At 44.8% G+C, this 27736-nt stretch overlaps 8 protein-coding genes and 2 long non-coding RNA genes across 13 annotated transcripts; 5 read left to right on the top strand and 5 right to left on the bottom strand.

Moving 5' to 3' along the window:
* Window positions 1-660: 660 nt before the first annotated feature.
* Window positions 661-2890, bottom strand: LOC136198419 (uncharacterized). The gene is made up of 9 exons (XM_065988354.1): window positions 2820-2890; window positions 1907-2747; window positions 1720-1845; window positions 1520-1672; window positions 1446-1474; window positions 1262-1400; window positions 1066-1208; window positions 932-1015; window positions 661-880 (listed from the first exon to the last, which is right to left on the bottom strand). The coding sequence occupies exons 2-9, from the start codon at window positions 2490-2492 to the stop codon at window positions 734-736; spliced, it is 1407 nt and encodes a 468-aa protein (XP_065844426.1). The 5' UTR covers window positions 2493-2747; window positions 2820-2890; the 3' UTR covers window positions 661-733.
* LOC136198418 (inactive phospholipase C-like protein 2) lies at window positions 2833-7639 on the bottom strand. Its single transcript, XM_065988353.1, has 30 exons — window positions 7430-7639; window positions 7225-7371; window positions 6930-7130; window positions 6709-6878; window positions 6546-6658; window positions 6434-6500; window positions 6291-6384; window positions 6122-6239; window positions 5989-6074; window positions 5737-5940; window positions 5552-5631; window positions 5328-5495; window positions 5172-5280; window positions 4938-5117; window positions 4776-4883; window positions 4658-4728; window positions 4558-4611; window positions 4422-4506; window positions 4225-4373; window positions 4074-4169; window positions 3975-4019; window positions 3870-3920; window positions 3745-3816; window positions 3592-3699; window positions 3458-3538; window positions 3352-3405; window positions 3264-3299; window positions 3158-3214; window positions 3010-3105; window positions 2833-2947 (listed from the first exon to the last, which is right to left on the bottom strand). The coding sequence occupies exons 1-30, from the start codon at window positions 7500-7502 to the stop codon at window positions 2897-2899; spliced, it is 3024 nt and encodes a 1007-aa protein (XP_065844425.1). The 5' UTR covers window positions 7503-7639; the 3' UTR covers window positions 2833-2896.
* Window positions 7529-12183, bottom strand: LOC136198417 (1-phosphatidylinositol 4,5-bisphosphate phosphodiesterase zeta-1-like). 2 transcript variants are annotated; one of them, XM_065988352.1, is made up of 30 exons: window positions 11874-12183; window positions 11666-11812; window positions 11414-11614; window positions 11195-11358; window positions 11046-11146; window positions 10929-10995; window positions 10786-10879; window positions 10618-10735; window positions 10483-10568; window positions 10311-10428; window positions 10177-10262; window positions 10053-10129; window positions 9895-9999; window positions 9756-9849; window positions 9524-9703; window positions 9369-9476; window positions 9244-9314; window positions 9143-9196; window positions 9014-9098; window positions 8811-8957; window positions 8666-8763; window positions 8571-8615; window positions 8479-8526; window positions 8359-8430; window positions 8195-8308; window positions 8047-8121; window positions 7937-7990; window positions 7854-7883; window positions 7757-7807; window positions 7529-7701 (listed from the first exon to the last, which is right to left on the bottom strand). In XM_065988352.1, the coding sequence occupies exons 1-30, from the start codon at window positions 12181-12183 to the stop codon at window positions 7594-7596; spliced, it is 3108 nt and encodes a 1035-aa protein (XP_065844424.1). In that variant the 3' UTR covers window positions 7529-7593. The 2 variants fall into 2 exon arrangements, with proteins under 2 accessions (XP_065844424.1, XP_065844423.1); XM_065988351.1 differs by having other exon boundaries at window positions 8571-8618.
* On the bottom strand, window positions 12083-13792 carry LOC136198420 (nuclear pore glycoprotein p62-like). Its single transcript, XM_065988355.1, has 9 exons — window positions 13388-13792; window positions 13145-13319; window positions 13037-13094; window positions 12847-12992; window positions 12659-12793; window positions 12491-12605; window positions 12372-12438; window positions 12241-12320; window positions 12083-12191 (listed from the first exon to the last, which is right to left on the bottom strand). Exons 1-9 carry the CDS (start codon window positions 13767-13769, stop codon window positions 12180-12182), a joined length of 1170 nt encoding a protein of 389 aa, XP_065844427.1. The 5' UTR covers window positions 13770-13792; the 3' UTR covers window positions 12083-12179.
* Window positions 13793-13829: 37 nt separating this feature from the next.
* LOC136198452 (uncharacterized) lies at window positions 13830-15762 on the top strand. Of its 3 annotated transcripts, none has more exons than XM_065988397.1 (6): window positions 13830-13930; window positions 14166-14414; window positions 14473-14626; window positions 14681-14834; window positions 14887-15327; window positions 15388-15762. In XM_065988397.1, the coding sequence occupies exons 2-6, from the start codon at window positions 14227-14229 to the stop codon at window positions 15636-15638; spliced, it is 1188 nt and encodes a 395-aa protein (XP_065844469.1). In that variant the 5' UTR covers window positions 13830-13930; window positions 14166-14226; the 3' UTR covers window positions 15639-15762. The 3 variants fall into 3 exon arrangements, with proteins under 3 accessions (XP_065844469.1, XP_065844467.1, XP_065844468.1); XM_065988395.1 differs by having other exon boundaries at window positions 13843-13930; window positions 13981-14414; XM_065988396.1 differs by lacking the exon at window positions 13830-13930 and having other exon boundaries at window positions 13940-14414; window positions 15388-15650; window positions 15704-15762.
* LOC136198458 (uncharacterized) lies at window positions 15345-21498 on the bottom strand. Its single transcript, XR_010672815.1, has 3 exons — window positions 20077-21498; window positions 16206-20007; window positions 15345-16150 (listed from the first exon to the last, which is right to left on the bottom strand). It is a non-coding gene; the product is annotated as an uncharacterized lncRNA (long non-coding RNA).
* LOC136198445 (uncharacterized) lies at window positions 16407-20319 on the top strand. The gene is made up of 13 exons (XM_065988387.1): window positions 16407-16752; window positions 16869-17042; window positions 17098-17207; window positions 17264-17621; window positions 17670-17852; window positions 17902-18035; window positions 18092-18431; window positions 18477-18641; window positions 18692-18801; window positions 18851-19211; window positions 19270-19461; window positions 19509-19645; window positions 19692-20319. Exons 1-13 carry the CDS (start codon window positions 16512-16514, stop codon window positions 20196-20198), a joined length of 3012 nt encoding a protein of 1003 aa, XP_065844459.1. The 5' UTR covers window positions 16407-16511; the 3' UTR covers window positions 20199-20319.
* Window positions 20403-21020, top strand: LOC136198459 (uncharacterized). Its single transcript, XR_010672816.1, has 3 exons — window positions 20403-20563; window positions 20626-20862; window positions 20908-21020. It is a non-coding gene; the product is annotated as an uncharacterized lncRNA (long non-coding RNA).
* LOC136198451 (uncharacterized) lies at window positions 21463-23605 on the top strand. Its single transcript, XM_065988394.1, has 6 exons — window positions 21463-22130; window positions 22203-22299; window positions 22354-22459; window positions 22509-22583; window positions 22632-23063; window positions 23117-23605. Exons 1-6 carry the CDS (start codon window positions 21673-21675, stop codon window positions 23383-23385), a joined length of 1437 nt encoding a protein of 478 aa, XP_065844466.1. The 5' UTR covers window positions 21463-21672; the 3' UTR covers window positions 23386-23605.
* A 395-nt stretch (window positions 23606-24000) lies between these two features.
* LOC136198446 (uncharacterized) lies at window positions 24001-27726 on the top strand. Its single transcript, XM_065988388.1, has 13 exons — window positions 24001-24337; window positions 24439-24612; window positions 24668-24777; window positions 24833-25190; window positions 25239-25421; window positions 25479-25612; window positions 25668-26013; window positions 26063-26227; window positions 26278-26387; window positions 26437-26797; window positions 26845-27030; window positions 27078-27214; window positions 27261-27726. Exons 1-13 carry the CDS (start codon window positions 24097-24099, stop codon window positions 27618-27620), a joined length of 2865 nt encoding a protein of 954 aa, XP_065844460.1. The 5' UTR covers window positions 24001-24096; the 3' UTR covers window positions 27621-27726.
* Window positions 27727-27736: the final 10 nt, after the last annotated feature.

Consider the following 27736-nt stretch of genomic DNA (forward strand, 5'->3'; position numbering starts at 1 on the left):
AGAAGTTCTGAGAGATAGGGTTTTTGACCAAAAACCATGAACTATAGTTCACGGTTGCCTAAAATCTCTACCTCACCGATTCTCGAATAAACGTCCTAGATCTATCGCAGTTCCCTAGTTTAACATTTCTACGGGGTCAGACAGTTAGTGTGGGTAATTCTATGAAATGAAATTTGATCAAAACTGTGAACTATAGCTCATGGTCCGATTTCCTATCTAACAGTCTTAAGTGATAGATACTCTTTGTCCTAGACACTCCGCGTTTTAAGATCGACACTGGCTACTCAACTTGGAGCGAAAACGGGTTCGAAAAATTGGGGGCGGGGCGAGGAGACGTTTCACTTTCTTTTGGGGCTCCCTTCAAGTTGCGATCGTTTGTCTTACCTGTCTTGCTTGCCTCGGGGTGATTTTTAAGCAGACAACTAGCTTGAACGGCTTGTCGATGAACGAGAATGACGATCGAAGGCGCACGTGGTGTTCGCGAGGTCTAAAGAGGGCTCCCCATAGTCTTTTTCACTACGCGATCCTTCTTTTGTTCTTACTTTCAAACTTGAGACTCCTTCGAGCGCTTTTTCGCTTCATTTTCGACGTCATTTCGCAAGACGAAAAAATCGCGTCCGGGAACCGGGATACAGAACATACGGGTTTGCAGGCACAGGCTACCAAATAATTTTACAGTTTATTAGAAAGCTATACTTACTAAAAAAACGACTTGTTGCATCTTCGCCTACCTCTAGGTAAATATTTGCTCCTTGTTATCAATCAAATAACGAAGAAGATCCTTTGAATTGTTCGCTGACATGTTATTGAAAAGCGACATGCCGCAGGAGAGAGCCAAATTGTCGCTGCTCATTTTATTCTCCTCCGAATACTCTGCAACCTTATACAAACATAAAAAATTTTATTAGAGTGCTGTATGTATGATATTTACCTTGGAAAAAATTTCTATCATAATCTGTAAGCTTGAGTATCTTTCTATTGGCACTTGTGCAAGAACACTCTTAACTCCATCCGCCTATACATGCATATATGTATGTATATATGTATGTATTTTTATTGACTTACGTCTTTTTGTCTGACTGCTTCCATGATGGTCTTTTGTGGCGCTCCAAGTGCTACAATTGGTTTTCTCAAATATTTGAAATATTGCTTCAGAAGACCCGTGACCGTATTGGGATCCAGGACTTCATTCAAATTGACGTCATGACCTCAAGAGAAAAAGTCAACAAAAAATACGTCGTCGAATTATTTTTAATTTTACCTGCTATAAATTTCGCTTTGAGTTCATTGATCTGTGCCACGTCCCCGGATATTCTAAAAAGCCCTTCTTCCTTGAGAATGTGAGGTCGATTTAGATAGCCCAAACATTGAGCAACGAGTCGAGACAAAGCGCCATCCTCCTACAAAAAAATCAATACGAAAAAATACATAATTAATTCTATAACCTCCTGTTCCGATTGCGCTCTTGGTTGAGCTAAAAATAGAGATTATTAATTATTAAATCAATAGGTGAGTTTACCTCTGGAGACTGCCATTATGGCGTGAGATGCTGAACGAAGTGAAACCGGTTTTTTCTCCTTCTTCACTTTGAGCGAAAACCCGAATCTTTTCGTTTTCTTTTCACCTCGATTATCCGGGCCATCTTCATCTGGAGCTGGACTCCCATCCGAAACTAAGAATTTTTTATAGTGAATATTTTGATTTGCATGTATTTTTCACCTAAATCTGACGCGGCACTTTCTGACAAAGCGTTTCGATCTGGATGCTTTTTTCCCAGGAAACCCATCACACGTCGCATAGTCGACTTCCTGCCCATTTTAGGCGACTTCTCAACGTCATCACAAGCTAAAAACCCAACCCAAATAAATCCATATACATATAAGATTAAAATTAAAGATTTATTTACCTGCTGGCTTTGGAGACTGTTCCCCAGACCCAGAAGAAGTCGGAGGAGGAGAAGAAACAGAAGGCGGAGGCGGTGGCGAGCTCGAAGAACGCAACATTGCTCGTTTATCAACGCTACTTGGCACACGAACGCTCGCACTCCGGCGTTTATAAAAATCCTCATTATTTCCGGGTTGCGGCGACGGCTGCTGACGCGGCGGCGTCGGCGTTCGCCCGTGAATCGATTTACTCCTCAGCGGCGAAATAGAACGTTCCGGCGAATTGATTTCAACTCGCGGCGGAGCCGGTCTCGACGGCGGTGGGCGTGGCGGTTGTTCTGGACGCGTGGGCGGTGGTCGCGACGGCGGCGGTCGTTCGGGAACTTTGCGTGCCGGCGGCGGTCCTTTTGATGTGTGAATTCTGATTAGTTTCTTTTGCGTGGGCGCGGTCGTTTCGACGGGAAGCGGCGGGACATCCGGGGGTCTTTCGACGTAGAATTTCGCCGATGGTTTTCGCGTGTTGCCGTTTTCGGCGGACGGCGGAGGAGGTCGAGGTGGGGGAGGGGATTCGTCGGGGAGGGCGGGTCTGGGAGGTCTTCTTTCGCTCATTTGCACGACGTTTGACGTCTTAGGTGTGCGCTGCGAGCGATTAATGATGATCGATGAGGGACTGGGGCTCCTTTTCGAAGGGATGCGGAAGTTTGGCAATCTGGATTCGTTCTTTCGACGTCCTGCGTCGAGGAGGAGAAGGGGCTGCAATCGGAAGACTCGAAGCGATTAGTTTTCCTTCGCCGAGAGCATCCCTTCAACGGATGATCGCTGTTATCGAACGTAAGACGCGATGACTTCCGAGCGAAACGCGCGCTAAGAGACTCAGGATGAGTGTTGCTAGCCGGATATGCATGCCGGACGCACGCGCCCTTGCTACACCCTCACCTCTAATGAGAACTTCCAGTGCACGCGTAGACTTTCCGTGGACAGTAAAACAGACAAGACTCAACAAAAGTGGTAATCTAAAAGTCAAATTTGATTTCAACGCCAGCGGAAGACGCGGCATCGATGATCTGGGGAGAAAAAGAAAGAGTCGCTGAATTAATTAACAGAAACCCCTCATCGTATCTCTAACCTGATGCATTTCATAAAGAGCCGAATCCTTTGATGAGGACAGCTGATCGGCCTGTCCCTTAATCATCTGCATATTCAAAGCAAACGAATCGCGAGCCTGCAAAAAAATCAATGCACACTGTGTCAGTCTCCTTCTATAGCTCTCAAACCCTTTCTAATTTTTTCCCCTTCAATTCAGCCCTGCTGAGCTCCTCATTGAGAGTTGGCTGCAGAACTCATTTTAATTAGTTGCCTATGTTTATAAAATGATCGTACGTATTTTTTCGCTCCCGCTTCATAGGCATCCATCAGCTGCAAAACGACATACATAGAATAAAGAAACATCTGCTTATAATAGGCTGACTTTCTTAACAATTTCGTCGCTCTTCTTGGCCAAATTTTCCATAGCACGAAGAACCTAATTCATTGCCTAGCACCTTACGTCAAAAATACACCAATAATAATCGTACTTCTTCAAAGGCTTGCATGACCCTCAGTGTTGTCTCGGGAACCACCTCCCCCTCTTGGACTTGATGCGTCAGTGTAAGCTCCTATACAGGTACACGTATCGTAGCAAAACGTCATGCGAGTGTGCAATCAATACATTAGCTTGCTTTGTGAAACGAAAGTCAATAGACTTGGCTTTCATTTTAGAAGCGAATAACGAGACGGCGTGGGCCATAGAAGCGGAAGGAGAGCACCCAACCAAGCGCTAATCAACAACTCAAGATAGGGAAACGCTTGGCTCCTTCCTCACCTTGAATTTTTCCACGAATTTTTCGAAATTTCTCCTGAGACTCGTCGACTGAAGGGAGTCATCGGTCACACTCTATAATCAATCAATCAATTAATTAATTAATTAATTAATGTAGCCAGTTTTACCTGAAACAACTTGTCCAATGATTCGCAATAAAGTTTCTGAGGTTTTCCCGTCTGAAAACACAATTGAAATCGAAACCCAGATACTTTGCACGCCGGGAATTTTACCTGAGACTTTCTCCCAAATGACAGCAAACGAGTCAACGTATTTTTCTAAATACACAACCCTTCAAAACCCCAATTTTAATGTCAAATATTTCGACGTACCTTGAGAGAATAGGCAGGCTCTTTCCCAACGTGAACAAACACCGTAGAACCAGCAAGCCGCTCTCCGGATTTCGACAGCAATGGAATGTGTCTGTACCCTGTAGAGACAAAGTATCTTATTTTATGTGATATCCCGCATTCTCATCAATGTCCCTGTGGCGAGAGATGTGAAGGGTAGACTGAATTGGCCAATGAAATCGTCGCCAAGAGTGTCTTCGTCGAAAACGGTAAATCTCACCATGGCAACGTCGGGGAATTTCAGAAGAAAGCGAAACGATTCGTCCCAAACCGGATTAAATCCTCAAGAAATATTCGCAATAATTTTTTTAATTCGTTATATATATGTACCATTGTCGTCGATCGTTTTCGTCTTCTTATGATAGTTGTCGTGTGGAATGCCGTGAATATCAATAACAACATAGGGATCAATAATCTTAATAACAATAAAAATTATGTAATTAAACGTTTTCATAAGCGAATTTACCTCTCCTTTGGGTCCTGAACCGTCCGGTTTAGGAAACGCCTGTCCACTGATAATCTAATCAAAAAATAAATTCATTCTTAAATAAATTTTATTGGCTCACTTTGAGCTTCAATAGACATGGAGTCACTCCAGGTATGGGAGCTTTGCTGTTGACATTAACCACGGAAATCTCTGAAATATTTTAATTAGGGTTGTCCTGGCAATTTATTCAATTTTGCCTGATCGAAATACTTCCGGCTTTAGAACATAGCCACTCTTTCCGTTAATCTGAAAGCGACCGTCATTGATATCCATTTGCTCACCAGGAGTCTGATAATTCAAAGCAACTAAAAATAAAGATTAAGTCTTTTATAGGGATATTTTCTCTGTCTTTCTCTTGCCTATCTGACAGCCCACGTTCCACGCCGTCTGGGGATTATAGTTGCTTGACGTGATACGCGATCCCGCGGGATAAATGCGACTCAATTGACGCTTGTTATAGTTGATGAAGTGGTGTCCACTCGACGAGACTAACTTCAACGTTTTGCTCTCCCCAAACGACGACATATGATAGGGTTTCCCTGGGGGAAGAGAAAGAATTAGAGCAAAGACAGTAAGGATTTATAAGAGCGTGCCTGTAGTCGCCGACTTTTCAAAGGAAACAAAGTGAACAGCATGATTTGTTACTAGTCTCGATAGACTTTTCGCCAATTTGATTGTCTTTGGTGGCGTCAAAGTACTTTGCTATATAAAATTCAATAAATAAATAATTAGTATTATGTTCGTTTTACTTTTCTTTTTTGTTCGACGCCGTTTTCGTTCTTTTGCTGCGTTTCGTTTGTTGGAGACACTGCGTCTCCGTTTTTCACTTCAGCCGCTTCGTCTTCGTCCGTTACGTCGCCTCCGTCGTCCTCATCGTCGTCCGTTCCGGCTTCCGTCTCCGGCTTCAATTTCTTTCCCTGAAGCGACGCGAAAAACTAGTGAGACGACAGATGAGCGATTCTAAGTGCCGTACCTTGATGAGAACTTTGCCTTTGAGCAAATCAGGAGAAGGCAAAAAATCAACATTAACATCTTCAGGAACCCAAAGCATATCTACAGAAAAAACCATATATTTAATAATAATAATAATTTTAATTGTATCTCGACTCAAAAAACCATATATTTAATAATAATAATTTTAATTGTATCTCAACTCGCCTCCCAGTATTGTCGTGAGATGTTCGGCCATTTTTCGTTGCATGGGAACACTGCAGTGATTTTCCAGAGATAAAATGACGGAATATTCGGACGTAGCGAAAGCGTGCTCTTTCACAGCGGCAATGACGTCCTTGAAAAGAATGTGGCTAGTCAGCGTGTAACCATGATAAATCTCCGGCTCTTCATCGCCATCCCAGCAGTCCACTAAAAAGCTAAATAAATCAATAAATCAATAAAGGAATAGTCCTATACGTTCGACGCAGCGACAGCCTTTTCTTAGAGCTCGAATATACATCTCAACACTCGATGGTCCCTTGAGCTGATCCTCCATGAGATACCTAAGAAAAAGAATTAAAAATCATTAAACAAATATTTATTAGACTACGTGTTGTGTGAAGAGGCTATGAAATAATGAGAGAGCGGTTGAGACATGTCCTGAAAGACGGGACGATGACGATGATCCAGAATCAACGATTCGACTCCAAGAAGAAACTGATTAAAGCCTGAAACAAATTTATTTTTAAAATGAAATTTGATTTTGATTATTTTCTCACCGTCGACGCTCAAGATAAAATTTTCTCGCCCTTCTGGTGAAGGCTCATACGTGGCAATCAATTTTTCGCACTCTTCAATAGATACACTCTTTTCCTGAAATGAATAATGTATTAATTATTAATTATTGATTTTTTCTAGTGACCTCTTGCTCTGTTTCGAGAAACGCCTTCAATTCCTTGGGACGAAGAAATTCACGTGATGCTGAATACCTAAAGCAAAATAATTAAAATAAACGGTATTAATCCTCTATATACCTCATAAGCAAATGATAGATTTCAGGTCGCGTAGAAAGTTCCTTGAACAATGAGGAGAACTCATTGATATCGAGCTTTCCCTTGGAATCATCCCCATGATCGGTATCATATTCCTACATAATAATTAATTAATTAATAAAAATAAATTATTTTATCATGTCACCTTGAATTTCTCCTTGATCTTATTCGTGGGAAGACCAATATTCAATTGCTGAGCGAGTGCAATGAGTTCTCCTTCATCCAACGTCCCACTGTCATCCTTATCGGCATCCTGAAACGTTTTCGTGAGCCAGCGATCGCGCATCTGCTGCTTCATCTCAGTAGAACGACTCCCTATAAAAAATCAATACTAATTAGTACTAATTATTATTGATTTTTATTTACCGAAATTTTCGTCCAGCACGTAACCGAGACCGAGAATCCACACGTTTGCCTCTTCGTCCGATGCAGCAACCAAGTCCAAGCTCTTATAGTCGTCACCGTAGATAAGAGAGAAACTTCGCGCTTCGTCGTGTTTGTTTCCATTCGCTACAAACGACTCGGTGTTCTGGCCACGTCGAACCTCTTTAATCGACGTCATATTAACTAAAGAAAACATTTTTGGACACGTACACGGAAGTTGTGAGGGGGGGCGGACCGCAACCATGATGTAACTAAGGAATCTCGCTCTTTCTCTTACTTCTCGCATCGTCTTTCGATTTACTCGTCGGTTCCCAATAGACGAACGAAGCGTCGTCGTTCAAGAAGTATCGGCGACGATAATCGCGACGCGATTTCACTTTGATGATGTCTGTTCCATTTTGCATGGAACCGATGCAATCCTCCACTGGATAAAACAACGAAACGGCGATCGTTTGAGAGCTACGTGTACGCGTTGTCCCTACCTCGATAGATAGCGCGCGTCGGCTTCGCCGACGAGCCGTTCGTCGCAGATTTGCGTGGTAAAGAACGATGCATCGGTGAACGGTCCCCTTACAGCCCCGTGGAACGCAAATGATCTGCATTCTTCTCGCAACTTGATTACATCGTACACGATGAGGTCACGTGGTCATGCGGTTAGCGTTCTTAGGTTCCAAGCGGCTTCGTCTTTGGAGAGACGAGACAGATGGGCGTAGCCTTTGACTGTTTGAAGATTCGAGAGGAAATCCGCTTTCGCCTACACAACGATTATGGATTGTATTATTAATTACTTAGATTTATTTATATGGTACTTTGACAGCTGATTTTTCTTGGAGGTCACGCAATTTCTCAGGCAAATTTATCTGAAACTCCGACTCAATGCACGGTTTTTCTAACCTAGACACATACTTTCTCTCCGGCCTGATAAATTTCCATCATCTGTAATGCAGTAAATAAGAGAAAAACTAAAGAATCTAGACCGTATCCCCTACCTTCTCAACAAACGCGTCAGTCTTAGAAAGAACGTCCTGGCAGCACGACAGCATCTTCACAAAGAAATCCTAGCTTACGGACTAATTTCTATGGATAGTATCATTCCTACTTTTTCGAGTTTAGACAAAACTTGCTGAAAGTCGTGGTTTGCTCTACTCTTTACAGATGAGACTACTACTAGTTTCTGTGCAAAGATAGGAATTTTTTTCTCGCTGTTAATTAATTAATTAATTAATTAATTAATATCGTGGCTCTACCTCGTTTTCTTCTGTCAAAAGTTCTTCCATTTTGATTCCACTTCTATGAGCTTGAATCGTGCAAGCTTTGACTGCTTCATACAAGGTAGCAGACGACGTAAAGCCGCACGATTTCTGCGAGAAGGAAGTCTAGTAAAAAAGCGGTCTAAATAGTGTGCAATTACTTTGAACTCTTCGATAGCCACGTGAAAATTGATTTTGACGAGGGAGGATTTTTTCAGAGTCTCCGGGAATGTCTGATAAATAGGATAATCTAGGACTCGATTATTGAGTTCGCTTATCACTTGAAATACGGCGTCCATATCCGGAATCCCAATGGGTCTCATTTTGAACTAAAAAAATCAATCAAAAATGAAGTAAAATAAATAAAACATACTTTTGAAACGGACTTGGCAAAGGCATTCATGTCAAACAAGCACTCCTTCTTCAATTTAATTAATTAAAACAAAGATATAATTATCCATAGCTCACCTCTTGCGACACAGCCGTCTCAAACTCGACGTGAACAAAAATCGTTGCCCCAGGCAAAGGGTCTCCCTTCTTAGATAGGAGAGGAACGTGTCTATAGCCTAGCACACAATTCTCCCCAAGTCTCTTATCTAACAGCTAAGCGTACCCGTTTGTATGCTTGACACTGGCAGACAAAACTGCCCAATAAAATCATCTCCGACGAAATCGTCGTCGAGAACGGAAAAGCGAAGTATGGCGACGTCGGGAAATTTTAAAAAATACTGAAAGGTTTCGCTCCAAACGGGATTGAAACCTTGGGGGATATTTATTAATTAAGGGCTTTGATTGGAGAGCGATTCCAAGTCTTACCGTTGTTCGTACACGCCTTCGTTTTGCCGCGATAATTGTCTTCGCCTATCCCGTGCACGTCGATCACAACAAAGGGATCAATAACCTTGGAGAAATGAGTCTAATATGAGACAAACCCGGGTGTCTTACCTCTCCTTTTGCACCGGAATCAGGAGGCTTAGGAAGCCGCTGCCCACTAATAACCTATAGGAAAATTTATAATTATTAATTTATTTCTAAAGAGCGCGGACTTTGATTTTCATTAGCATAGGCAGTACACCTGGAATCACATCGCCTTGGTCGAAAACGACGTAAGAAAACGCTAGAAAAAAACCTCCTAAGCTGGAAGAACATAATAATCAATGTCTTTACGTACGCGTTCGCAATATCTCGGGTTTGAGAACGTAGCCACAGGCGCCGTTAATTTGAAAGCGACCGTTATTCAAGTCCATTTCTTCGCCGTCAGTTTGATAATTCAAAGCAACTGAGAAAACCCGATTATTTGCTTTGATTTCTCCCCATTTTCTTTACCTATTTGGCATCCCACGTTCCATGCCGTTTGGGGATTGTAATTGCTCGACGTAAAGCGATTTCCAGCCGGATAAATTCGGCTCAACTGACGCTTATTGTAGTCAATAAATTCCGATGAACTCGAGGACGAAAGCGAGAGCATTTTATTCTCCGAAAACGACGACATTTGATACGTCTTGCCTTGGGGCAAAAACGCTCAAAATTTCAATTAAAATGTTATCTGCTAGCCCACCGAATTTAGAAGAAATAGAAAACGACTCGAAGTGCACGCTTTGTACGTAGGAAACGAGGTCTGATAGCTCCTTTGCTAGCTTAGCCTTTTTCTTCTATACATCTACGCTATTTTCTATGTATGACGTTTCCCCCTGTACCTTCTTTTTTCCATCAGTTTCATCTCCATCCGATCCTTGCTCTTCTTCGTCTTCATCCGACGACACTTCCGCGTCATCTGCGACTTCAGGTGCCAACTTTTTACCCTAGAACACGTCTGCTAAAAAATCCAACCGAACAAAGTCTCTTTTTAATTGACTTTGATAAGAAATTTTCCCCTCAGACTCTCAGGAGATGGTAGAATCGACGGATCAGGCAATGCAGAGTACAGTTTCTCTATAAAAACCCTAAGTAAGTTGAGAAATTTTTCACAGAATTACCACCTCCAAGAATCTCCTTCATATAGTGAGCCATTTTTTGTTGCATTGGAATGCTACAGTGATTCTCCAGAGAGAGAATAACCGGGTAACTACAAGACCATCTCTCCAAAAAAATAAAAAAAAGAATTAGGACATACTCAGACGTCGCAAAGGCAGACTCATTAATAGCCTCAATGACGTCTCTAAACAATATGTGACTAGTTAGAGTGCGTCCGTGATAAATTTCCGGCTCGTCGTCACCGTCCCAACAATCCACTAAATATTTTTTAAAAGGGTTTTCAAAATATCTCGATAATAGGCTCTGCTTACACTCAACGCAACGACAACCCATTTTCAACGCTCTAACGTACATTTCCACGCTAGAACTGCTCTTTAACTGATCACCAGTCAAATATCTTTACGCAGAAACGTTCGGTGGAGAAGTAATGAAGATGTATCTATTACGTATTGTGAGACGAAGCGATGTAGTAGTGACTTAGAGGTTGATTCATGTCTTGGTACATTTCGCGGTGACTAGGGTTCAATATTCTCAATTTTCTGCTCAGTAAAAAGTGGGTGAACCCTGCGCGCGTGCGAGTGAGCGAAGGAACGCGTGTCTGTGCATTCGGATACCGTCGACGGAAAGCTCGCGCTTTTCTTTCCGCTCTTCGGCGGGTTCAAACTCTTGGATAATTTCCTCGCAATCTTTGACTGAAACGTGGGTCATCTAGACGCGCCCCAATAACAAAAACTCTATATACATATCTAATGATTACCCCTTGATCTATAGAAAGAAATTCTCTAAGTTCTTTGGCACTTAAAAAGTCCCAACTCTTTGAGTATCTAAATTTTGACTCGCGTGGATTTATAGGCACGTTATCTAATTAATTAACCTCATTAGGATGTGATAGATTTCTGGTCTCGTCGAAAGTTCCTGATAAAGTCGAACAAATTCATCGTAACCTAATCTCCCGCTCGAATCGACGTCATATTCCTATCACGTGAATAGATAAAAATTAATCGAGATTTTTTCTCTCCTCGCCTTGAATTTGGCTTTTAATTTCGTAGGCGATAAACCGACATTCAACGCATTTGCCATAGTGAGAAACTCAACTTCGTTTACGGATCCCCTCCCACTTTTATCCGCCTGCTGAAAATGCTTACGAACCCAATGATCATGTGACCTACTACCGGCCGTCTTTTCAGCTACAATAAATCGAATTTCTAAATATTTGGCTTTGGATTTTGATTGCCTAGTCACCGAAATTTTCGTCCATGAGACACTTGAGTCCTGTGACCCACGTATCGGCTGTCTGAGGCGACTCAGCCACGAGATCAAGGCACCCAAAGTCGGCCCCGTGTATTATAGAGAAACTTCGACTCGCTTCGAAGTTTCTCTTGTGTTTGGCAAACGTTTCTGTGCACTGACCAATCCTAACTTCCCTAATCGTTCTCACGGCAACTAAGGAATCGAAAAATGGGGTTTTTTTTCGACTTTTTTTCTACCCCCTACTTCTAGACGCTTCGCGTTTCTTTCTCGTAGGCAACCAAGTGATATAATCCGCTGCTTCAGTCAAAGCGTAAGACCTGCGATACTGGCGGCGCCCTCGTAATTTCACAAAATCGGCACCATTTTTCATTGCTTTCAAGCAATGCTCCACTACATACACGCGCGCGCGCATTCGAGTTGCTACAGATCGCGCGCTACAATCTACGCTCACCTGACGTTATAGGAGGCAGTTCTTTTGGGTTGTGTTGCCTGCGAAACGTCACCTGTTTAACTCGCGTCAAAGCGCCACACTCTGCGGAGTCGGAAGCCTCTAGTGGAACTTCGGGTTTCTCTTCTTTAGACCCGGATTCGACGTCATGGGAATTCGTTTCTTGTACGGTTTCCATTGGGGCTCGCGAAAACGAAGCGAAGGCGGCCACACCCGGTTGTAAATTTATTCTCGTGTGATCAATTACATCCCCCACGCAGTTTTCGAACCAACGAATCATACCTACCTTTATATACGCGATCTTTGGTCTCATTCGAACGCCTAGAACTATGATTAGAAATCGCTACGGGTCGCCTACGAGCTATTTTACCAAACGAAAACTATTCTCTTGCTCTCTGCGACGAGCCTCGCTCATTCTAGACACCTCTTCTACTTTTTTCTTTAGAGTAGCTAAGGGAGAATTAATATCTCCTAAATTACCTATCTATCTATTTCCTTTACCTGCATTTTGATCGACCCACTGTAGCGACTCCATATGAAGATTTAGTATCTTCGCAATGCCCTGAATCTAGTCGGAGTCTCTCGCCTCTACGAATTGCGCTTTGTTATCTGTTTCTTACCGGTGCCATGTTGCTTTCGCTTTCCGCTGACTGAGTGTTCAAATGCTCGACGATTTCCCTCAAATCTTGACCCATACGTTTGAGCTGGCTGTCGAGACTTTCAGCCAATTGATAGCTAGATAATATAAGTTGAATAAATGTATGTATTTGAGGAGTTTTCGCGCGGACGTTCGCTGTCTTTCTTGGTCGGTGTGCTGAGCGAAACTGGACACGTCCTGGTTCTTCATAGTGTCTTCTAATGAGACTAGAACCTCTTCTAAGTCGCTCTGCTGAGCTGTGATGAAATCCAGCTCATTTTCAAGCCTCCAAAGTAATTATTTTAGGTGAAAAATAAGAATTAATGAGGGAGAGAATACCTCTGTTGATTCGTCTTGATTTCTTCCACTTCCGCGTTTAATTTGAGAATTCTGTCTGCATTTCCGATTAATAATTGATCCCAATTATTGATCTGTTTCGCCTGCTCTACGAACAGTCTCTCCTGCTCCTCAAGCTCAACACTCCACTACCCCAAAAATTACTAATTAAAAAATAATTTTCTTCTATTACCTTATTAATTTGATCCTCAAGTTTTTTATACGTTAACTTCGGACCAGAAGGTCCAGCTCTAAAACTCCTATCTCCATTTTTTCAATATAAATTGAAGAAACAACTCACGGTGGAACTGGTCCTGAAGACAATGTAGGGACACCAGTACTAGTAGCTACAGTTGTGGCCTGCAATCTCAATCCAGTTCCAAGACTTGTAGCTGCAGTAGAAGTAGCAGTAGTAGCACTAGACTGTGAGAGAGACAGTCCCCCGGAGCTTGCGCTTGAAAGTCCAAGCGCTGGACCTATAATTAATTAATTATTTTTTTAATTTGTCCATGATAATAATTTATTTTTTATTTTTTATGATAACCTGTGCTTGTTGGTTGCTGGCCCAGGCTTAGACCTCCTCCTCCTCCGAGTTTGAGGCCTCCTCCTATTCCTGTTCCTAGTTGGAGGCCTCCTCCTGTTCCTGTTCCCAGTTTGAGGCCTCCTTGTGGTGCTGTGCTCGTTTGGAGTTGGATTTGGGGGCCCCGATTCGCGGGGAGGCTTCCGAGAGTGAGGGAACCGCCCACTGCCGTTGATTTTGGTAGCTGGGACGTTGCGAGAAGAAGTGGTGCCGTTGCAGGCGGTGCAGACAGTTGAGACGCCAGTTGGGATCCCAAAGGAACCCCGCTTAGACTGCTTTGTTGAGTCGACATCGGATTGAGCCTTAGAGGCTGCGATAACGATCCTTGAAGAGGATTGGTCGCCATTAGGAATTTCTACGTGCAGGCTCAACGCGCGCTACAAGTAGTCTACAAATAATTGCCGAGCTGCTATCATATACCTGTAGCTGCCATGACATCTGCGGCAAACACCTGACATTCACAATGACCTGTCCCTGACTTTGTACAGGAGTCTTTTTAATTAAAACGTAAGTATTTTTGTTACTCGATCACCACGTCACAGTGACACGTGCCCGAGTCCCTTGAGTCCCCTAGCTTGGTCAGGCTCGATCCTTGGTTTTGCTGAAAAATGAATCGTCTAATCGCTGAAAAAATCGAAGGCTGCAGCAATCGCCTTATCGCTAAAGTCATACAATGCGCGTTGAGTAGTAGCGGTGGTCAACATGACATTGATTGGAAAAATTTCGATGAATCGCTTTCCAGGATTATTTCAGGAAAGCCCCAGGCCGAGAAATTCCATTCTCAGTTCAGAGAGCTGGGGGAAATGATGCTAAAGGAGATGATCCTAACTGAGGTCCGCGGGGCCGAGGGCCATATCGAAAGTACTCAAGTTCGCCGCGAAGAGCTCGAAAAAGGCCTCATCCCTGCGGACAAGAGTAGACAGCAGCCAAAAGCTTCAACCCGCCAGTGCGATCATTGGGTGCTGTGTTGTCTAACTGCAATGGCGAACCGGTATTACTATATAGTAATAACGTTGCATGCGTTTAGTGAAATTCCGATTGTAATACAGAAACCCCAAGAAGCTGTTGGAACTTCTCGGAGTCACGGTGCCGCACGATCATCCTGACAGTGTCATGGACAAACAATTAGCTGCCAGTGCGGATACGGCGATGGATGATCGAGAGAGAGACTGGGACGAGGCTTCTACTACGTGTAGCGCTGAGGTGAACAGAGAGAATCCGTGTACGATACATTTACTTGAAGCTAGTTGATAATAGCCGTCTCGATCGGATCCTGATGGCAATATAGGCACAACACAGCCGCGTACACCTGACGCTCGACAACTGGTTCACATTGATTCTCAGCCGAGTCCGGCGTCCATGACGACGCAGGAAAAGCTTCGGGTAGAGTTTTCACCATCAACCCGCTCAGGTGTGCCAGCAATATATCATTCAAATCAATTTTGTTGTAACACTTTTCAAAGGCCTTTCAACGACTCCACTTTATTGCAGTGAACATCAAGATATACGGCCTCCCCCCGATCCTCAAAAACTGATATCCTATCTACTACGTCACGCGAAGAACGCCGAGATGTTTCTAAGATGGGAGTTCGGTAACCTGCACAAGTTGAGAAGCGAAGTGCTGAACCTCTGCTGGAAGACGTCAGCGATACCTATCATCCTCCTCAAAGCTGTTTACGAATCTGTTCACTCTTCTGCTGCGACGCCCGTCGCCCAAAACCATGTTGTGGAGCAGCGAGAGTTTTGGTTGCTCGATGAGTGCTGCACAGAATGCAGATTCGGAACGCTCATCACAAAAATTCGTAAAGAGCTTGCCGAAAAGGTGAAGGAGCTTTGGCTTGCGCCTGAAGAGTTAGTCAACTTTCAACATATCCTGTACATCACGTTTGTTAAAGAACATTATGGTGAAAGGCCATCTACACAATAAATAAATAAATAAATAAATAAATTGGGGTTTTTGTTAGATCCGAAGAAAAACGTATCTAAAGCCTGGGGTCATTGCTGGGATAGCCTTCATTCAAAGGAAAGAAAAGCCGACTTCAGGCAAATACAAAGTGCCCTAGAGGAGCTGGCGTCTGACGTTGTCGAATTTATTACGTGCGCCGCTTCCAGAAAAGAGAAATCTTTTCAGCAATATAACCAGCTCGATGATTTTAAGCAACTGTTTCAAATGTGTGCAGCTTACTCGAGTGCCATATGTACGACACCCAAGTGACAAGAGATTAAGGTTAATTATTTAATTATTTAATTAATTGGCCGAAATATTGTCTCTTTGCAAAGTATTTCAAGTTGCTTCATCAATGTATCGTTCTGTGACGCAATAAGTGATCTAAAATGATGCTTGTCCTCAAAGTTTCGCCCATGCACTTCGCACATTGTTACGTACGGTGGCCGCTATATGAACTCAAGTAGAAGCTAACAGAACCATTGAGACGCTAGTTGGGATCCCAAAAGGAGCCCCGCTTAGACTACTTTGTGGGTCGGGAAATTAATTCGCGGTTTTTGAGCTTACCGCGAAATTTAAGCGCATCGCTTTGGCAGTCTGTGGCGGCGACGTATTTGTTCTTGTACGCACGATAGTTCACTTAGCGCCTATACCCCAATCCACGCCCTCCGGTGTCACGAACGCCTAATCAATTATTGTCAGATCAAATCATTGGGAGTTGAAATAGTTTCGGACTCCCTGTTGTTATCTTGACTGGATTTTGTTGTCGTAACAACAGTGTCCTGGCTTAGGTTCATTAGAACTAATTTGGTGTGAATAATAACAATAATTGAGCACCTCCATGGAGTCGGGATGACTCATGTTTCATCTCCTAACTATTTAACAAAATTTCTTCCACTGCACTGCAAGACGAGCTCTTTTCAAATCGCCTCATTAGTGCGTCCGCCCAAGATTCGCCCCTCCCCTTCGCTCGTCAGCCTCGGCGACGAGTCCGTGCCAAGAACAGTCTATTCACAGTTCGCTACCGGATTTGGATCGAGTCATTCGTGCTCGTCCGCGCCGAGCGAGCGCAGCCTAAACGGTCTCTTTAGCGAACATATTTTTTTGGCCCTATTTACATCTTCCGGTTGCCGAAAGACAAAAATGACCCTCGCCCGCGGCGTCATTCGACTACTGACCCTCATAATGGCATGCGTTTGGCGCGTGCAGTCGAGTGCGACGCAGCGCTTGACCGTTCGCATAATCAACGTTTTTCCGAGTTCCGACGGAGTTGCCGCCACGATTTACGACGGCAACGGCGCGCCACTTATCAACGTATCGTACAACGAAACAAAAGTCGTAACCCTCCCACTCAACTCGTCGATTCAAGTCGCTCGAGGAAACGGTAAGAAGAGGCTGCTTCTAGAAGCTGTATCGTATACGCAATCGCGTTGCGGTGGCGGACCTCATTGCAGCCCAGACTAGAGTCTCCTTGCAAGCTCTATTGTGCGTAATATGTAGAACGTGTCAATGTGACGCGGCGCCTCGAGTCGGAAGCCGCCCTAGTCGTCAGCCAAAGTGATCAAGGCGACATGCAAGCCGACCTCATTCAAATGAACGATCGTCTGTCTGATGCTTCTCAATCGGGCCACGTCCAGCTGGCATTTTTTGATGCCAGTATCAAATACAGTTTGGGTGAGTGAGTACAGATAGGAAATAGGAAATAGTCCGTCCTCTATACTCCTTCTAGATTGTTCTGCTGTGAACGTTCGAACCCACGAAATGTTTCAGTTGAGCAAAGGGGTCAAAACAGACAATTACGCCCTAACACTAGTGCCCATAGGTGACTATGAATTCAAGGTAAACAAAGTTCTGAATACGTGTCGCGTGAATAAACTGTTGCACGCACGCCGCAGGTTTTTCCCAACAAAATGGTCAACCACGTCGACGACTTTAAAAATTCTATGTCCAGCACGAACACAGTTTGGGGCAATCTTCCGGTTACGAGTAAGTTTCACTTGATTATCATCCATGGCAACGGAAAGATTCCAAGCGAGTTCCCTGCTCGCATGGAAATCGTTCCCCCACCCGATCCCCCTATCGGTCAACAACGCGGGCCGGAAGTGGATTTAATTATTATGAACGCCGTTAAAAGAAACGGTCGACTCCGAGTCAAAAAATATGCAAAACCGCTTCGCTACGGGGAATGGGTCGTCGTGCGTACGTACATCGAAAAGGGGCACACTATTACGGTATCTCATACGAAATTCGGAGGTAGAAACGCTACGAGGACTTAACCCGTTGAGAATACGTTCTATCTAGATCGTCAAGTGACAGTTAAGGGCGACGTTCCGTACGTCGACGGCAAATGTTATCTTCTTGCCGAAGTCGTTAATCGAAAGAGTCATTTCATATTCGATTGCTGGCAAAACCGGAATATCCAAATATCTAACACTACGTCTTGGCTTCTGATAGTGAATTCGTTGACAAAGTGCAGTAGAATGAGTAAAAATGCTCTCTACATATACCGAATTCCGCTCAATTAATGTACTAGATGTGATTGGATACGGAAACATAAGCAGTAAGATTTGCAAAACAAACTGCGAACAACTTCTGCTTCTTTCCGGAGATCTGGAGGAAGGCTACGCCACTAGAGCGGCATTTCCATCCGGACTACTCCAAGTGAAGGTGCGCTCCCCATAAAAAATACCTCCTAAACTTCCTACTAACTAAACTACACGCAGTCCTATCCATACGACAATTCAATTGCAGACGACGTCGAATTTCTTAGCAGAAATGGAACAACGCCAGAAGTTTATTATCCCTTTCAGCCGCGCCAAACGTATTTCAGTGCGCTTATGGGCGAGTGCGAGAACGATGCTTATCCCCCTCAGTTCGTCATCGCTGCAGCTTTGGCGCCCCGTCTTGCGCCTACCGCTACCGTGCACGTCATTAACGTTTTCCCGAGTCCTAACAATGCGAAGGTCTACTACAACGGCAATCTGCTACTTAGCATCAAGTACAACGAGACAAAACGTGTGCTAATTGAGGTCAATTCGTCATTGGAGGTTACACAAGGGAACGGTAAGGAAACGGATGTGCGAGTGTCTTTGAGTGATTAAAAATTAGAGAGAGTCAATGTGGCCGGACGTGTCGAGTCCAAAGGCGCTTTGGTAATTAGCCAAAGTTCCCAGGGCCGTTTACAAGTCGATCTAATTCAACGGAGCGATAGTCAGTCCAGTCAGGATCAAGTAGAAATGATATTCTACAATGCTAGCATTGGCTACAGTTTGGGTATCGTATTTTTTACAGTCACGCAATGCACTGACTATAAATCTCTCTAGATTGCTTCGCTGTGAATAGTCGTTTGCAAAAAATGTTTCAATTGGGGAAAGGGGTTACACAGGGCAATTATAACCGAACGCTATTACCACCAGGTGACTACGAATTCAAGGTAACTCTATGGTGCGAATCTAGGCGGAGGCCTCATACGTTTTTCGCAGATTTTTCCCAGTAATAAAGTCCGTCACATTGACAACTACAAAAATTTCTTGCCAAGTACTAAGCCGATTACTGGTAATTTTCCGTTAGCGAGCAAGTGGAATCTTTTCGTTGTCTACGGCAACGGAAAATTACCGAACGAGTATCCGGCTCGTATGACAATCGCCCCTCAACCAAATCCGTCCACTACCCCCCACTTTGCTCCCAAAGTGGAGCTCATAATAATGAACACAGTCAGAAGCAGTGGTCTATTTAGAGTCAAAAACTACACAATGAATTCACTTCGCTACGGACGATGGATCATCTTGCACGAATACATTGAAAAGGGGCAGACACTCATCGCACATCATACCGATTTTGGAGGTGCAGTCGACTTCGTTTCGATAGACTAAACGATTTTAAAAAAATGTAAATGCTCTAGATCAGTCGGTCAAGGTGACGGGAAACGTTCCGTACGCGGAGGGAAAATGTGTTCTTGTGGCTGACTTGGTGAATAAAAAAGTTCATTACACTTTTAATTGCTGGCAAAACAGCAACATCAGCGTATCGAGTAACACGTCTTGGTTATTCTCAATGAGTGTACTCGAAGTATGCGGCGGAAAAAGCGGAACGGGTAACTTGTGCAGAGAGGAGGAACTAGCCAACTAAACTGCTGTTTAGAAATACTTGCATATGGTAACGTGAGCAAGGAATTCTGCACAGAAAAACCCTGCACACAACTTCTGCTCGTCGCCGGTAATTTACACGCGGGCTACGGAGTCTACGCGTCATTTCCACCGGGACGCCTCGAAATGAAGGTGCTCCTTTTCGATGTGGTTTTGCTCTAAACTAAATGCACTTCAGGTCTTCCTAGCCGGCACCACTGTCGACCTAGAAACCTACCAACTTAACACGGGATTAACCCCGAACGTCTATCAAGACTTTGAGCCCGGGGAAACGTATTTCAGCGCGCTTATAGGCGAATGCGGCAACGATCTCTACCCTCCTCGCTATGTCATCGTCTCCGGAACGAAAAGGGAACTTCCTTCGCCGTCCCCTTCGTCGTCGTCCCCTTCGTCGCCGTCCCCTTCGTCGTCGTCCTCTTCGTCGTCGTCCCCTTCGTCGCCGTCACCTTCGTCGTCGCCGTCCCCTTCGTCGTCGTCCCCTTCGTCGTCGTCCCCTTCGTCGCCGTCACCTTCGTCGTCGTCGTCCCCTTCGTCGTCGCCGTCACCTTCGTCGTCGCCGTCACCTTCGTCGTCGTCCCCTTCGTTTCCGCTCACGAGTCCTACCACTCCTACGCCCTCTTTCGCTGTCATTGTGTTCCCTGGCTACCAGATCGTCGCTCTCATGACCGCTCTTGCACTCATCTAACCGTGTCACAGCAAACGCTGCTAAATAATCTTGTTAAGTCTCTATTTGCCGTGTGGGAATGTACTTCTATGCCGTTCAGACTTTAGGGCACTTTTGGTTAATAAACAAACAAACCACTTTGCCTATTGAAAGTACAGCATATCAGTAGGGAAGAACCCGCCATTCCCTTATTCTCCGGGGTCATCCGCTTATCCTGTGACCGCTGAACCCGTGAGGTTACCACATCTCGGCCTTTTGCAATGATTGAGAGGCCTATTTAAGTTGGATGCAAGGAAGAGACAGCAAGAGAAATCGGTCCAAATCCTCAGAAGCTATGAACACGAGTGGCGCTTTTATCCTGCTGGTAGCCTGCGTACTATCGAAAGGTGTGTATGCAAATGGGAAATTGGAGAGGGCGAGTATGCACTATGCTCTTTTTCGTGTCCAGCTCAAAACGGGAAGAGATGCAAGACTTGCTTGGACACACTGGCGCAATGCGAGGCGTCAGAAACTAGCGAATCATGCGCAGAAGAAGTGAACGAATGCAAAGTCGTCGTAAAGACGGTGCGTGGGCAAAAGATAGTTCAAAGAGGATGCACCCCAGTCAATCGACAGCCTTCCGATTGCACCACAAGAAACTGTGCCTGCTACTGCCCAATACAAATTGGCTCTGTAACGTCATGCGGTGAGACGTGCAGTATAACGTTCCAAAGCTAAACTCTAGTTTTAGATCTTCCTGAGGGAAATCAGTGTGCCGGTAGTCCTCTGCCAACTACCAGTAATCCAACTACTATCGCTCCTACGACGAGTATGGCCTCTACGACCCCCACGAGTGCCACTATCTCTGCTGAAAGTACGTCTGCGATTACCTCTACTCCTACCTCTACTCCCACCCCTACTCCCACCTTTATCGCGACAAGTAAGACTGACTATAGAGGGTACCTTTTATGGCAAGAAGTAGCAGTAGTAGCACTAGACTGTTCCCAGTTTGAGGCCTCCTTGTGGTGCTGTGCTCGTTTGGAGTTGGATTTGGGAGCCCCGATTCGCGGGGAGGCTTCCGAGAGTGAGGGAACCGCTGGATGCCGTTGATTTTGGTAGCTGGGACGTTGCGAGAAGAAGTGGTGCCGTTGCAGGCGGTGCAGACAGTTGAGACGCCAGTTGGGATCCCAAAGGAGCCCCGCTCAAACTGCTTTGCTCGGATTGAGCCTTAGAGACTGCGATGACGATCCTTGAAGAGGATTGGTCGCCATTAGGAATTTCTACGTGCAGGCTCAACGCGCGCTACAAGATGTATCAGATGTCTCCCAGGAGATTCTCTGACACCTGTCCCTGACTTTGTACAGCGCTATCTATCTATCTAAACGGGGGTTTTTCTAGTAAAGCAGGTGTCTCGTTAAAAATGAGTTTTCACCGTAATACGTGCCACCGTGTCCAAGTCCCCTGACTCGAGTCCCCGCGAAGGCTTATCCGGGCGCCTTTTTTTGTACCGTAAAAAATGGCCGAGAAAATAGATCTGATCGATGAAGTGATTGGTAGAATGATTGACAACTGCAGCGATCGCTTTATCGCTCACATCATATGCCAGTTCGGCCGAGCGAGTAGCGGTCTCGAAAATCGACAAATCGTCTGGGAAAATTTTGTTGAATTGCTTCCAAAAGCCATTTCAGGCAAGCCCCCGAATTTCCAATCTAAGGAACACCGCTCTCAGTTCAGAGAGCTGGGGAAAGCGATGCTAAAAGAGGCGCTTGGAAAGGGGGCGGAGGATATCGAAAGTAATCCTAACATGCGCCAATCGTGTCGACAAGTTTGCGATGAGTTCGAAAAATCTCCCGTTCCTGAATTCGTCGAAGCGGAAACTAACCAGCCGCCAGATTCGCCGCCGAGAGCTGCTGACTCAAGCGGTCACAGCTTTGATCATTGGGCGTTCAAATGTTTGTCTGCAATAGCAAACAAGTACTAGAGTAGCTATAATAGATACGTGTTGCGCCCGCTAGCTTAATTAATTAATTGAATTCCCTTGATTAGCGACGCTGAGTTGCTGTTACGGTTTTTCGAAGGAGCGCCGCGGCATGTCTTTGAAACTGGCAGGGAATTACAGGATACGCTTACCGAAAGTGATCAGGTCAGATAAACCGTGACAAATTATTTCTCGTATAGCTTATAGTAATATTGGTAGTATGAAACTGCGTGTGGTGATGATCAACCGGCGCTTGCTGCTGCAAACAGCTCAACTTCCGGTTCAAATAGCGAGATGTCATCAAACTCGGTTTTCTCTTTTCCTGGTACGTACCGTGAACGTGAAGTTCGGCAGTTTATAAACACTTCATGTAGATTCTCCTCCCATTATGACGACTGAAGAAAGGCGACAGATTTTACGTCAACCAATGGGCCCGTCCAGTCAGCCAGGTTTGATTGAGTTCTATTACCTACAAATAATCATGATGCTTTTCAAAGGCCCTCCGACAATTCGTCATAATTGCGATCAACCACCCTCACATAACATCAATCACCTACTTGCAGATCTCCCAAGATTAATAGCACATCTACTAGGCTGCGCGGAGAAAACCAAAAAGGCCCTTACGTGTGATTTTGGTAAGCTGCACAAGTTGGGAGACGAGGTGATGAAGTGCTGCTGGAAGACGTCGGTGGTACCCATCATCCTCACGAAAGCGGTTTATAAAGCTGTTCATTTTCCGAAGACGACGTCAACAGCACAATGCCATATTGTGCCGAACCAAAAGGTTTTACCAGATGAGTGCAGACAATTCAGAATGATTGTCACAAGAGTTGACGAACTCGTTAAAATGTTGGAGAACATTTGTCTTGAGTCTGACGATATTGAAACCTTTATACGTCTTCTCTATGTTGGATTTATGAATAAGCATAGTGAGCCACACTCACCACAAACAATTAGATGAACTAATTGGTGATTTGGTTAGATTCGTCGTCGCTCATACATGAGGCCTATGCTCATTACTGGGGAAAATTTGAACAAAAAGAAAAGTTCAAGGAACTAAAAGTAATTGTAATTCATCTAGCGTCAGACGTTACCCGCTTTATTGCTAACGTCGATTCCAGTCAAAAAAGATCTCTTCAACAATATCGACAATCAGAAGATTTTAGGAAACTAGCTAAATTGTGTGTAAAGTACAGGCATGCCACGGAGACGTACGGCACCCAAGTAACAAGATTACAGCGATCCAATTAACAGAGAACCGACTTAATACTGACTAAGTATCGCAAACGTATAACCAGATTGCATGGCGCCAGCAGGTAACCTTGCTTTCGTTATTCTATGCATGACGCGTGTTAGTTGAGATCGTACCCGCTCCCAGCGGTTGAATTTTTATAGTCAGACGGCAAAATGAGTTCTGAAACGATTGCGCGTCGCTTTGGCAGACTGTGGCGGGCGACGTATTTGTTCTTGTACGCACAATGGTTCACTTAGCGCCTGGCCCAATCCACGCCCAGGCCCCTCCGGGGTAACGAACGTTTAATCAATTATTGTCAGATCAAATCATTGGGAGTTGAAATAGTTTCGGACTCCCTGTTGTTATCTTGACTGGATTTTGTTGTCGTAACAACAGTGTCGTGGCTTAGGTTCATTAGAACTAATTTGGTGTGAATAATAACAATAATTGAGCACCTCCATGGAGTCGGGATGACTCATGTTTCATCTCCTAACTATTTAACAAAATTTCTTCCACTGCACTGCAAGACGAGCTCTTTTCAAATCGCCTCAGTGCGTCACCCCAAGATTCGCCCCTCCCCTTCTCGTCAACAGTCTATTCACAGTTCACTACCGGATTTGGATCGAGTCATTCGTGCTCGTCCGCGCCGAGCGAGCGAAGCCTAAACGGTCTCTTTGGCGAACATATTTTTGGCTCTATTTACATCTTCCGGTTGCCGAAAGACAAAAATGATCCTCGCCCGCGACGTCATTCGACTGACCCTCATAATAGCATGCGTTTGGCGTGTGCAGTCGAGTGCGACGACACAGCGCTTGACCGTTCGCATAATCAACGTTTTTACGAGTTCCGACGGAGTTGCCGCCACGATTTACGACGGCAACGGCGCGCCACTTATCAACGTATCGTACAACGAAACAAAAGTCGTAACCCTCCCACCCAACTCGTCGATTCAAGTCGCTCGAGGAAACGGTAAGAAGAGGCTGCTGCTAGCATAGAAGATGTGTCGTATACGCAATCGCGTTGCGGGACCCCAGACTCGAGTCTCCTTCTATACAGTACGTAATATGTAGAACGTGTCAATGTGACGCGGCGCCTCGAGTCGGAAGCCGCCCTAGTCGTCAGCCAAAGTGATCAAGGCGACATGCAAGCCGACCTCATTCAAATGAACGATCGTCTGTCTGATGCTTCTCAATCGGGCCACGTCCAGCTGGCATTTTTTGATGCCAGTATCAAATACAGTTTGGGTGAGTGAGTACAGATAGGAAATAGGAAATAGTCCGTCCTCTATACTCCTTCTAGATTGTTCTGCTGTGAACGTTCGAACCCACGAACTGTTTCAGTTGAGCAAAGGGGTCAAAACAGACAATTACGCCCTAACACTAGTGCCCATAGGTGACTATGAATTCAAGGTAAACAAGTTCTGAATACGTGTCGCGTGCATAAACTGTTGCACGCACGCCGCAGGTTTTTTCCAACAAAAAGATCAACCACGTCGACGACTTTAAAAATTCTATGTCCAGCACGAACACAGTTTGGGGCAATTTTCCGGTTACGAGTAAGTTTCACTTGGTTATCGTCCATGGCAATGGAAAGATTCCAAGCGAGTTCCCTGCTCGCATGGAAATCGTTCCCCCACCCGATCCCCCTATTGGTCAACAACGCGGGCCGGAAGTGGATTTAATTATTATGAACGCCGTTAAAAGAAACGGTCGACTCCGAGTCAAAAAATATGCAAAACCGCTTCGCTACGGGGAATGGGTCGTCGTGCGTACGTACATCGAAAAGGGGCACACTATGACGGTATCTCATACGAAATTCGGAGGTAGAAACGCTACGAGGACTTAACCCGTTGAGAATACGTTCTATCTAGATCGTCAAGTGACAGTTAAGGGCGACGTTCCGTACGTCGACGGCAAATGTTATCTTCTTGCCGAAGTCGCTAATCGAAAGAGTCATTACTTATTCGATTGCTGGCAAAACCGGAATATCCAAATATCTAACACTACGTCTTGGCTTAAGATAGTGAATTCGCTGACAAAGTGCAGTAGAATGAGTAAAAATGCTCTCTACATATACCGAATTCCGCTTAATTAATTAATCAATGTACTAGATGTGATTGGATACGGAAACATAAGCAGTAAGATTTGCAAAACAAACTGCGAACAACTTCTGCTTCTTTCCGGAGATCTGGCGGAAGGCTACGCCGCTACAGCGGCATTTCCATCCGGACTACTCCAAGTGAAGGTGCGCTCCCCATAAAAAGACCTCCTAAACTTCCTACTAACTAAACTACACGCAGTCCTATCCATACGACAATTCAATTGCAGACGACGTCGAATTTCTTCGCAGAAATGGAACAACGCCAGAAGTTTATTATCCCTTTCAACCGCGCCAAACGTATTTCAGTGCGCTTATGGGCGAGTGCGAGAACGATGCTTATCCCCCTCAGTTCGTCATCGCTGCAGCTTTGGAGCCCCGTCTTGCGCCTACCGTTACCGCTACCGTGCACGTCATTAACGTCTTCCCGAGTCCTAACAATGCGAAGGTCTACTACAACGGCAATCTGCTTCTTAGCATCAAGTACAACGAGACAAAACGTGTGTTAATTGAGGTCAATTCGTCATTGGAGGTTACACAAGGGAACGGTAAGGTAGCGGATGTGCGAGTGTCTTTGAGTAATTAATTAAAAATTAGAGAGAGTCAATGTGGCCGGACGTGTCGAGTCTAAAGGCGCTTTGGTAATTAGCCAAAGTTCCCAGGGCCGTTTACAAGTCGATCTAATTCAACGGAGCGATAGTCAGTCCAGTAAGGATCAAGTAGAAATGATATTCTACAATGCTAGCATTGGCTACAGTTTGGGTATCGTATTTTTTACAGTCACGCAATGCGCTGACTATAAATCTCTCTAGATTGCTTCGCTGTGAATAGTCGTTTGCAAAAAATGTTTCAGTTGGGGAAAGGGGTTACACAGGGCAAATATAACCGAACGCTATTACCACCAGGTGACTACGAATTCAAGGTAACTCTACGGTGCGAATCTAGGCGGAGGCCTCATACGTTTTTCGCAGATTTTCCCCAGTAATAAAGTCCGTCACATTGACAACTACAAAAATTTCTTGCCAAGTACTAAGCCAATGACTGGTAATTTTCTGTTAGCGAGCAAGTGGAATCTTTTCGTTGTCTACGGCAACGGAAAATTACCGAACGAGTATCCGGCTCGTATGACAATCGCCCCTCAACCAAATCCGTCCACTACCCCCCACTTCGCTCCCAAAGTGGAGCTCATAATAATGAACACAGTCAGAAGCAGCGGTCAATTTAGAGTCAAAAACTACACAATGAACTCACTTCGCTACGGACGATGGATCATCTTGCACGAATACATTGAAAAGGGGCAGACACTCATCGCAAATCATACTGATTTTGGAGGTGCAGTCGACTTCCATTTGATATAGACTATTTAAAACATGCTCTAGAAAAGTCGGTCAAGGTGACGGGAAACGTTCCGTACGCGGAGGGAAAATGTGTTCTTCTGGCTGACTTGGTGAACAAAAAAGTTCAATACACTTTCAACTGCTGGAAAAACAGCAATATCAGCGTATCGAGTAGCACGTCTTGGCTATTCTCAATCAGTGCACTTGAAGAATGCAAAAACGGAACGGGTAACTTGTGCAGAGAGGAGAAACTAGCCAACTAAACTGCTGTTTAGAAATACTTGCATATGGAAACGTGAGCAAGGAATTCTGCACAAAAAAGTCCTGCACACAACTTCTGCTCGTCGCCGATAATTTACACGCGGGCTACGGAGTCCACGCGTCATTTCCACCAGGACGCCTCGAAATGAAGGTGCTCCTTTTCGATGTGGTTTTGCTCTAAACTAAATGCACTTCAGGTCTTCCTAGCCGGCACCACTGTCGACCTAGAAACCTACCAACTTAACACGGGATTAACCCCGAACGTCTATCAAGACTTTGAGCCCGGGGAAACGTATTTCAGCGCGCTTATAGGCGAATGCGGCAACGATCTCTACCCTCCTCGCTATGTCATCGTCTCCGGAACGAAAAGGGAACTTCTTTCGCCGTCCCCTTCGTCGTCGTCCCCTTCGTCGCCGTCCCCTTCGTCGTCGCCCCCTTCGTCGTCGTCTCCTTCGTTTCCGCTCACGAGTCCTACCACTCCTACGCCCTCTTTCGCTTTCATTGTGTTCCCTAGCTATCAGATCGTCGCTCTAATGACCGCTCTTGCACTCATCTAACCGTGTCACAGCAAACGCTGCTAAATAAATTTGCCGTGTGGGAATGTACTTCTATGCCGTTCAGACTTTAGGACACTTTTTGGTTAATAAACAAACAAACAAACCACTTTGCCTAT

Source organism: Oscarella lobularis, chromosome 19 (genome assembly GCF_947507565.1).
Source record: "Oscarella lobularis chromosome 19, ooOscLobu1.1, whole genome shotgun sequence".
Lineage (NCBI taxonomy): Eukaryota > Metazoa > Porifera > Homoscleromorpha > Homosclerophorida > Oscarellidae > Oscarella > Oscarella lobularis.

Coding starts and splice junctions, on each gene's coding strand:
- LOC136198418 (XM_065988353.1), bottom strand. CDS start 7,502: ATGCATCGTTCTTTACCACGCAAATCTGCGACGAACGGCTCGTCGGCG. Junction 6,385..6,433: donor TTCTCGAAACAGAGCAAGAG/GTCACTAGAAAA, acceptor TATTCATTTCAG/GAAAAGAGTGTATCTATTGA. Junction 5,941..5,988: donor AGGCTGTCGCTGCGTCGAAC/GTATAGGACTAT, acceptor TTAGCTTTTTAG/TGGACTGCTGGGATGGCGAT.
- LOC136198419 (XM_065988354.1), bottom strand. CDS start 2,492: ATGAGCGAAAGAAGACCTCCCAGACCCGCCCTCCCCGACGAATCCCCT. Junction 1,209..1,261: donor CAAAGCGAAATTTATAGCAG/GTAAAATTAAAA, acceptor TTTTCTCTTGAG/GTCATGACGTCAATTTGAAT. Junction 1,016..1,065: donor AAGCAGTCAGACAAAAAGAC/GTAAGTCAATAA, acceptor ATGCATGTATAG/GCGGATGGAGTTAAGAGTGT.
- LOC136198446 (XM_065988388.1), top strand. CDS start 24,097: ATGATCCTCGCCCGCGACGTCATTCGACTGACCCTCATAATAGCATGC. Junction 25,613..25,667: donor CCGGACTACTCCAAGTGAAG/GTGCGCTCCCCA, acceptor AACTACACGCAG/TCCTATCCATACGACAATTC. Junction 26,014..26,062: donor GGAGGTTACACAAGGGAACG/GTAAGGTAGCGG, acceptor ATTAAAAATTAG/AGAGAGTCAATGTGGCCGGA.
- LOC136198451 (XM_065988394.1), top strand. CDS start 21,673: ATGGCCGAGAAAATAGATCTGATCGATGAAGTGATTGGTAGAATGATT. Junction 22,300..22,353: donor CGCTTACCGAAAGTGATCAG/GTCAGATAAACC, acceptor TAATATTGGTAG/TATGAAACTGCGTGTGGTGA. Junction 22,460..22,508: donor CTCGGTTTTCTCTTTTCCTG/GTACGTACCGTG, acceptor CACTTCATGTAG/ATTCTCCTCCCATTATGACG.
- LOC136198417 (XM_065988351.1), bottom strand. CDS start 12,183: ATGAGACCAAAGATCGCGTATATAAAGGTAGGTATGATTCGTTGGTTC. Junction 9,197..9,243: donor CTATGCTAATGAAAATCAAA/GTCCGCGCTCTT, acceptor ATTTTCCTATAG/GTTATTAGTGGGCAGCGGCT. Junction 8,431..8,478: donor ATATGGACGCCGTATTTCAA/GTGATAAGCGAA, acceptor CCTATTTATCAG/ACATTCCCGGAGACTCTGAA.
- LOC136198452 (XM_065988395.1), top strand. CDS start 14,032: ATGAATCGTCTAATCGCTGAAAAAATCGAAGGCTGCAGCAATCGCCTT. Junction 14,835..14,886: donor TTCACCATCAACCCGCTCAG/GTGTGCCAGCAA, acceptor CACTTTTCAAAG/GCCTTTCAACGACTCCACTT. Junction 15,328..15,387: donor GTTTGTTAAAGAACATTATG/GTGAAAGGCCAT, acceptor GGTTTTTGTTAG/ATCCGAAGAAAAACGTATCT.
- LOC136198445 (XM_065988387.1), top strand. CDS start 16,512: ATGACCCTCGCCCGCGGCGTCATTCGACTACTGACCCTCATAATGGCA. Junction 16,753..16,868: donor TCAAGTCGCTCGAGGAAACG/GTAAGAAGAGGC, acceptor CGTAATATGTAG/AACGTGTCAATGTGACGCGG. Junction 18,432..18,476: donor GGAGGTTACACAAGGGAACG/GTAAGGAAACGG, acceptor ATTAAAAATTAG/AGAGAGTCAATGTGGCCGGA.
- LOC136198420 (XM_065988355.1), bottom strand. CDS start 13,769: ATGGCGACCAATCCTCTTCAAGGATCGTTATCGCAGCCTCTAAGGCTC. Junction 13,095..13,144: donor TCTTCAGGACCAGTTCCACC/GTGAGTTGTTTC, acceptor TAGGAGTTTTAG/AGCTGGACCTTCTGGTCCGA. Junction 12,321..12,371: donor GTGGGTCGATCAAAATGCAG/GTAAAGGAAATA, acceptor ATTCTCCCTTAG/CTACTCTAAAGAAAAAAGTA.